General features: G+C 45.1%; 1 protein-coding gene across 2 annotated transcripts; it reads left to right on the forward strand.

Annotated features, from left to right (window-relative positions):
* Positions 1-5894: 5894 nt before the first annotated feature.
* LOC101781332 lies at positions 5895-7601 on the forward strand. Of its 2 annotated transcripts, none has more exons than XM_022825542.1 (4): positions 5895-6003; positions 6194-6406; positions 6539-6733; positions 7238-7601. In XM_022825542.1, exons 1-4 carry the CDS (start codon positions 5998-6000, stop codon positions 7292-7294), a joined length of 471 nt encoding a protein of 156 aa, XP_022681277.1. In that variant the 5' UTR covers positions 5895-5997; the 3' UTR covers positions 7295-7601. The 2 variants fall into 2 exon arrangements, with proteins under 2 accessions (XP_022681277.1, XP_022681276.1); XM_022825541.1 differs by having other exon boundaries at positions 5898-6003; positions 6158-6406.
* The last annotated feature ends 351 nt before the right edge of the window (positions 7602-7952 follow it).

A 7952-nucleotide genomic window follows, 5' to 3' on the forward strand; every position in this document is an offset into this window, starting at 1 on the left:
AACCTTTCTCTCATGTGGGGTATCTGGACTGTCGAGAGGACACAGTTCGTTAAGGATGAAGAAGAACAAAGAACAATTCGTTGTGTTGGGCTTCATTAACAAATTGGGCCATGTTGGGCTGAGTAGCTACTAGCTAACAACAATAGGCAGCGACCCACCCATGTTCCCCCGTCCATCCAGCAGGCAAGCAGAGCAGAACAACCACAACCATGCATGGTGTTAGAGCAACTCCAAGAGGCTGCTAAAAATTTCTTCCCCAAAACGAGGTATTGGGAGTTCTCCAAAAAAAAACTTTCCTCCAAAAAACATATCAGCCCACAGCAGAACGCTAAAAACTACCCCCAATAATTCAAAACAGGCAACGTCATCATATTAGAGCAACTCCAAGAGTATTCTAAAAAATTCTTCCCCAAAACTATATATTGGGGGTTCTCCCAAAAAAAATTTCCCCCAAAAACATATCACTCCACAGCAGATCGCTAATAAATAGCCCCCAATATTTCAAACACGGGCCACGTCATCGTATTGGGCCCATCGGAAGGGACGCGCGGGCGTGCGGGAATCAGGATTGGGGGAGGAACACCAACGCTAAAATATACGCGGTGGCAGGCTTTTTTTTAGCGTCGCTAAAAAATTGGGGAAGGTTTAGGTGGATTGTTGGAGTTCATTTTTTCTCTCTTTTTTCCTAAAAAAGGTATTGGGGGTAAGATTAGCAGTCTCTTGGAGTTGCTCTGCCCATAATCCGTTTCTTTTTTTTTTACACCACCGTGATCAGAACCTGTCGCCAGCCCATTTTTGTTCAGCTTCCTGCCCGCAAGCATCAGCCACCAGCCACTCGAGGCCCTTGGAACCGGTCAGAGTCGGTCTCGCCATGAGGTTATGTACAGATAAAGCTGTTGGAAAAATGGCCAAAGCACAAATGTCAAGCATTTTCACCGCATTGCTACAAACCAGCCTACAACCATCAATCGTCGCCAGAATAAGCCTAAATACCTGATGCCTTCCTAGCTACTAGCTTGACTCACTGCAATATACATGGACAATCCATCTAAAAAAACTTCAACAATCAGCTTAAAAGTCTCACTGCAAGCTTCCACTGCAACTACAAAATTATAAGCTCAAGACAGACAAAATTTTGGATGGTGCAATGGATTCTGACATGGAATCAAGGGATAAGCTAACAGATAATATATTGAGATCAGATTTGCAAAAGCTGTGACTCCACCATGAAAGAACAAAATCTCATTGTCTCTTTGAACTCTGTCGAACTGCCTAATTCAGAGACCTAACCATACCAGCAGTGCACAGCGCTTAAGCAGACTAGTTTCGATCATCTACCTCTAGTGATCAATAACCAAAGGTGCAAATATACACATGTGCAACAGGCACATTCAGATTTCAAGCTTCGGAAACTTGTGGTCATACTCATGATATTCCTTCATGTATAAGACCCCCTTCAAGCATTCAAGATTTGAAGCATAGCATTTTTCTTCCACAGAAAATGTCCATGCAATTGTAATACAAGAAATATGGTGTTAAAAAGTTGCAAACCATATCAGAAAGAAATCTAGCATGTTTCGTTCACATCTGTACATTTAAGAGTAAGCAAACTTAGATAAAAACTATGTTTCTTAAAAGCAACATCAAACATAGCAAGATTACAGAGGTACCAAGCCATAAAACACCAAGGTACATGCTTTTGCATATTCAGTGGACAAATTCACCACCAAGGGTATACTGTTTCCTTGCAGAACGGGAATAGTAACAAATGACATGTTTACTTACAGCATTGAACATCCTTTGTGCGATTTCTTTTTCTTCTTTTCTCTTAGTTTAGTTGGAGGCTGGATTATTACCTTGATGGCAGCATCAAACACAGCTTTGACATTCTACATGTTAGTGAAATATTCCAAAGTAAGCAAGATGCAACTGCGAGTTACAAGATTTCATAATACAAAGCATGGTCCATCAAGTAGTGCTTGTCTTCACGAAGATCTGTAGGTAACATCATGTTTAAATATTTAAATCCACTCCATAAGAAAGGAATGTTCTTCCAAGATCAAGGTAAGAGGAGGGGCACACCGCCGTGGGGAGGTCCGCCGCCAGGAGAGGAGCCTGGCCGCCGGGAAAGGGGAGCGTCGCCGAGAGAGGAGGGGAGCGCCGCCGTGGGGAGGCCCGCCGCCGGAGAGGAGCCTGGCCGCCGGGACAGGAGGGGAGCGCCGCTGGGAGAGGAGGGGCGCGCCGCCGTGGGGAGGCCCGTCGCCGGGAAAGGAGAGGAGGGGCACGCTGCCATGGGGAGGCCTGCCGCTGGGAGAGGAGCTGGCCGCCAGGAGAGGAGGGGAGCACCACCGGGAGAGGAGTCTGGACGTCGCCGCCTGGAAATCGCGCCGGGAGAGGAGCGCGCAAAACAAAAAGAGTGCAGGAAGGGGACGCGGGAACGCAGCTCGGGCGGATTGGGGGAACACTGCGGTCGCGAAAATATGCGGGGAGATGGGGCGTTTTTTCACGTCCCCAATTTTTTGAGGGAGTTTTGGTGGACTGTTGGAGTTCATTTTTTCTCTTTTTTCCCTAAAATAGATATTGGGAGTAAAATTAGCAGTCTCTTGGAGTTGCTCTTAGCCTGAATAGCATCCCTCCCTTTTATTCTGCGAAGAAAACATCTTTCTAAAAATGTAAGGCATATTTTATTTTATTACCACAAGTTCTTGACCAGTGATTATAAAGTTTTTAAGTTTTGGATATTATAAATTTGTCTTATTACATTCATATTCAAAAATATCATTTTATGATTAAGGTTTTGTATCACAAAAGTAACTATCAATAGAGTAATTCTGTCAATGAAAAAAATACGCCTTATATTCTTAGATGGGGGATTATATTATTAGTCATATTAATTAAAATTAATATAATTGGCCATGCTAAAATCAATAGAGACAACTTTTAAACGGCTTCCACTGTTTAAAGCTGAAGGTAAACTATTTTAAATAATTCAGAAATGAGTTTAGAAAGAATATATTGACAGCCATGGATTGTATGACTAGTGAGCATACTGTTTAGATGCACATTCATATGCGTAACAGTAACACCTGATAAGACCTAAATGTGCACATGTGTTCAGATGCACATTGTTCTTTATGAATATGTGTAACACCTGTTATGTGTCAGTATCCACATTTACATCGAAATGCGAATCCAAATTAAAATAATATAAAAAGAGATGAAAAACGAATTCAAATACATTTTTTAGTATTAATTTTAAAAAAAATGCTGGCATCGACATTTATATTTTATTTAGTGGATATGGATGTGGGTATCGAATAATTATTATTCTTGTCATCCCTAGCTACTATAGGCCAAAGCCGTGACGAGACATGTCTTCCACTTAACCAAATGCTTACCAGGGTCAGGGTGTACATATAGACCTAACAAAAGGTTTGCAAGCATGATGGGGAGAGAGAGAGAAATGAAAATACGCCATTCAACCATTATATGCTGGTTAGGCTGCTTGTAGACAATTTAACTTGTTTTGTTGCCACCCCTGCCAATGCCATCTCTCCCGACATGCTAATTTCTTGCGACAGGAGCTGCAACGGCCGAGGCACACCATTTGACTTCGAAGCAGGTAAAGAAGGCAGGCCCCGTACCCTCCTGACTTGACACGTCCCCCAAACCTGCCTCGGATTCCAATTCCAGCAATAAACTAGTGTATACTAGTACGTGCATGGAAGCTACTACCCCACACACACACGCTGGCACGCATTGACATATGCACGCTTCGCTACGCTAATCGCGCGTCCAATCCACGGAACCCCCAGCGACTAATCGCCATGTCCAGCGGGCAGTGGCCCGTGGCCAGGCCCGGCGCCCGGCCGATGGATGGATCACGTGACGCCTCGCGCCTGGGGAGGCGCGATGCCGACCTGGGCGCCGCGGACCCCCGGCAGATCGCAGAAGGCCAACGAGGGCGCGCGCGGAGCGTGTCTGTCGCCGTGCGGGTGAATTCAACGCCCCTAGGCTAGGCGCAGGCGCGCAGCACAAGCCGTCGTACTACACGTTCCACGCGACGACCGGTTCGGCCCGTCTCACGCCGGAGAGAGACCCCACGCGCACAGCTCTCAACAGCTAGCGTCGCGACGACGCCACGCCGGCGGACCACGCGCCTCTGCGCGCGCGCTCGGCCGTGGCAGGCAGCTTTGTGCGTGCCTGGAGGTGGAGGAACAATAGAACCGGAGGGCACAACACAACGGTGAAACTTTTCGGGAAAAAAAACACAACGGTGAACGTTGCGTTGAGTCGTTTGGGACACCACCCGACAGACACGGAACGAAACAAAAAAGGGAGATGGCGAGGTCAAAGGGCTGGAGATCTGTCCTCGGGTGCTGATCTGATGTCTGATTTGTCTCCGCTGAATAATCACTTTATGTTTCGTCTAAAAGTACTAATGGTGTTTGGTTCTTTAGTCCGGACTAAAAGTTCATGTCACATCGAATTTTAGATCTTTTTAGGAGTATTAAACTAATTATAAAACCAATTATACAGATGGAGACTAATTTGCGAGACGAATATATTAAGTCTAATTAGTCCGTGATTTGACAATATGATGCTACAGTTAACATGTGCTAATCATGAATTAATTAGGCTTAATAAACTCGTCTCGCGAATTAGCCTCCATCTGCGTAATTAGTTTTATAATTAACTCATGTTTAGCCCTCCTAATTAGCCCTCCTAATTAGCATTCGAAGATTCGATGTGACATGGACTAGACTTTAACTCAAGGATCCAAACACCCTCTAAACTTTAGTGGTGGAATGTTTCTTTCTTTTTTAAGCCGGGTGCCCTAAGTACACAGGAGTGCCTGCTTTGCAGCGGCGCTGGATGCTGCACTTTTGCAACAAAGGGGAAAGTGCATAGTACCTCGAGACTTGGGCCTTGTTTAGTTCCCAATTTGGGAGTGCCAAAATTGGCATTTTGCCATAAATGCGACACTGTAGCGTTTCGTTTGTATTTGTGAATTATTGTCTAAATATTGACTAATTAGGCTCAAAAGATTCGTCTCTCAAAGTACAACAAAACTGTGCAATTAGTTTTTGATTTTATCTACATTTAGCACTCCATGCATGTACCGCAAGTTTGATGTGATGGGGAATCTTCTTTTTACATAGTGCCAAAGTTGGGAGTTGGGGGTAAAATAAACAAGGCCTTGATTGGCTCAGTAGTGCTACCCAGCTTATAGCTTGACCAAAATCCGTAATGCTAGTTTCATGAAGTGGAAATGGGTGTTTTAGATTACAAATATAGAGAACGGCTAAATTATACCCACGAGCATTTTGAAAAGCTCTCGCACTTCTCCGGGCGTGTTTGGCTCAGAGGTTAAACTTTAGCCATGTTACATCGGATGTATAGATACTAATTAGGAGTATTAAACATAGTCTAATTACAAAACTAATTACACAGATGGAGACTAATTCGTGAGATGAATCTATTAAACCTAATTAGTCTTTGATTTGACAATATGGTGCTACAGTAACCGTTGGCTAATGATGGATTAATTAGGCTTAATAGATTCATCTCGCGAATTAGCTTAGGAGTTCTGCAATTAGTTTTATAATTACTCATATTTAATCCTCCTAATTAGTATATAAACATCCGATAAACTCTAGCCCTCCTTTCCAAACGGCGCCTCGTCATCTTACAAGGTAGATACAATTTTTTTTTTATACGTATACTCCTGTCCTGTCTTAGGCGAGTTGGCATTGATGAAAACACCTACAACTTTGTAATAATTAATGCATGCCGAGCTCATTGGTCCTGGTGCATGGAGGTGCAGCAGCCCTGTGACTGCCCACCCATTAAAAAGCGCCCAAAAGGCGCCTTTGCTGGTGTTCAGAAGAGAAGCTACTTGCATGCTCTCTTCTTCCTCGTCTAGCTTCCTCCACTAAGATTATCAGAATCATCTCCCTCACTTGCTCGTGGCTTTGCTTCACGAGGCGACTAGGCATGGAGGTAAGCTAGAGCAAGAAGCATACAACATCTTCGTGTAATCTCCTACGACGATAGCACGAAACTTCAATCGATGTGATCCCCATCTCTGGATCTCGATCGGTCCAGCAGATCTTGCATTGCGTAATCATCAGAACCTTCTTCCATTTTGAACTAGATTCACATCACCTGCCCTTTTGAATGGATGCATCAGCGAGGAAGGAGGCGGCAGCACATGCACATCCCGGTGTTCGGGGAGTGGAACCAGCTGCAGTGCGAGGAGCTGCCCATGACGCAGTACTTCGAGTCGGCGATGCAGGCCGGGCTCGTCGCCAGGGCGGGCCACTGCTTCCACGACGGCGCCGCCGAGGTGGTGCTCTTCAGGACGTTGTCCGGCTCGCCGCCGCCGCACAAGCCGGCCAAGAAGGTAGAGGCACCGCGCCGCCGCCGGCACCTGCTCGCAGCTCACTCCCGTGATCTCGCTATCTCGTTGCTGCTGCTTTGACCATTGTTTTGTTGCTTTCTTGACGTGATGGTTCGATGCATCTTTTCTGAACAGGTGCGGAGCGCGATGGGGAGCCATCAGCAGGATCAGCAGCAGGTGCACGCGGTGAGCAGGCGGCGGCAGCAGGGGCCGTTGGCGGTGGCTGACGGCGGGCCCCGCGCGCCGAGGAGGCCCTGCAGGGTCGTTAGGTCGGTTGACGAGGATCTGTACGAGGTCCATCCCGATCTGCTCCCAAAGAAGGGCAAAGGGGTAACGACAGCATGCACTTCTCCCTTCTCTGGTCTTCTCTAGCCACTTGAAAACATATACACTTCACAGTTTGGTTTTAGTCGTTTATAACACTTCACCTTGAAGCTAGCCATGTTAACTCGTTGAGTACGGATTTTTACGAAGAATATCTGGAAATGTACTTTTGCACTGTGCAAATTTCAAAGCACGGCACTGTCACTTTAGGCTGGGAAATGGGATAGGTAAACTAGGAGCAGATTATGTACTCCTGATTCCTGCTTTGCATCTGAAGATTGAACTTTCTTCAAGTTAACCTTTCATAGTTTAAAGCTGTTTCTCAGTTTCTTTTTGGAAAGAAATTGTTTCTCTGTTTCTACATAAGCTTCGATCGAAGCAATTAACAAGACTGGAAAAAAAATATTGATTCTCGAGTTGATTTTGGCACTAGTGTCGAGAGACAGGGAGTTGACTTGCAATATAATAAGCTCTCGCTGCATCTCCTTTTTTTTTCCATTTTCTTCGCAGAGGAAGCACGTGAGGAGCCTGTGGATGGGCTGCGTGGGGCTCAACTGCGTCGCCTGACGTGAAAAGTGGGCGTTTCCTTTTGTCATGTAGTAGGAGCTAGCCTTTCTTCCTTTCTTTTCCGTATGGAAAGAAGAGATGAGATGACGACCGGATCCGGAGCATCACCAAATCCAGAGGGCTATCCGAATACTCCTGGCTAGTGTTCTGTGGAAACCTTTCTGCCGCCGTGCTTCTAGCCTCTTGTTCCGTCGTACACAGGGATGCACGTCCGTATGGCACCTTGTCGAAAACGGAACAGCTAGCTTGTGCTGCCTCATGCATACTCGCGTGTGTATATTATGGTGTACGGTATGGTTGATGATCAGTTGCTCTGAGCTGTCTACGGGACTATGGTTGTCCATTTCTACGTGCATATGTGGTCAACTACCTATTTCCATATCTCTTATAATCTTCAATAATGTAAGCTAGTTTAATTGGTACCTATCTACTCCCGCTCCAATACCCAAAAAAATCATCCAAACAGGTTTTACCCCTCTGTCCTATAATACAAGGCGCATATCTAATTCATATATAATAAAAATTTTATCTTAATCATTGGATTTGTATTTAAAAGTAGTTTTTATATAACTATTATTTGTTGCTAGCAACATTATATTAAGAGTCAAATGTTAGTATCGGAGACCGTGCCAAGTTTGACTGTGACTATATTTTAGAA

This window comes from Setaria italica, chromosome III (genome assembly GCF_000263155.2).
Source record: "Setaria italica strain Yugu1 chromosome III, Setaria_italica_v2.0, whole genome shotgun sequence".
In the NCBI taxonomy this organism is placed as follows: Eukaryota; Viridiplantae; Streptophyta; class Magnoliopsida; order Poales; family Poaceae; genus Setaria; species Setaria italica.

Bases quoted from the DNA above. Each gene is read 5' to 3' on its own strand.
- LOC101781332 (XM_022825541.1), top strand. The intron at 6,407-6,538 runs GTAGAGGCACCG...TTTTCTGAACAG, and splicing joins CGCACAAGCCGGCCAAGAAG to GTGCGGAGCGCGATGGGGAG. The intron at 6,734-7,237 runs GTAACGACAGCA...TTTTCTTCGCAG, and splicing joins TCCCAAAGAAGGGCAAAGGG to AGGAAGCACGTGAGGAGCCT.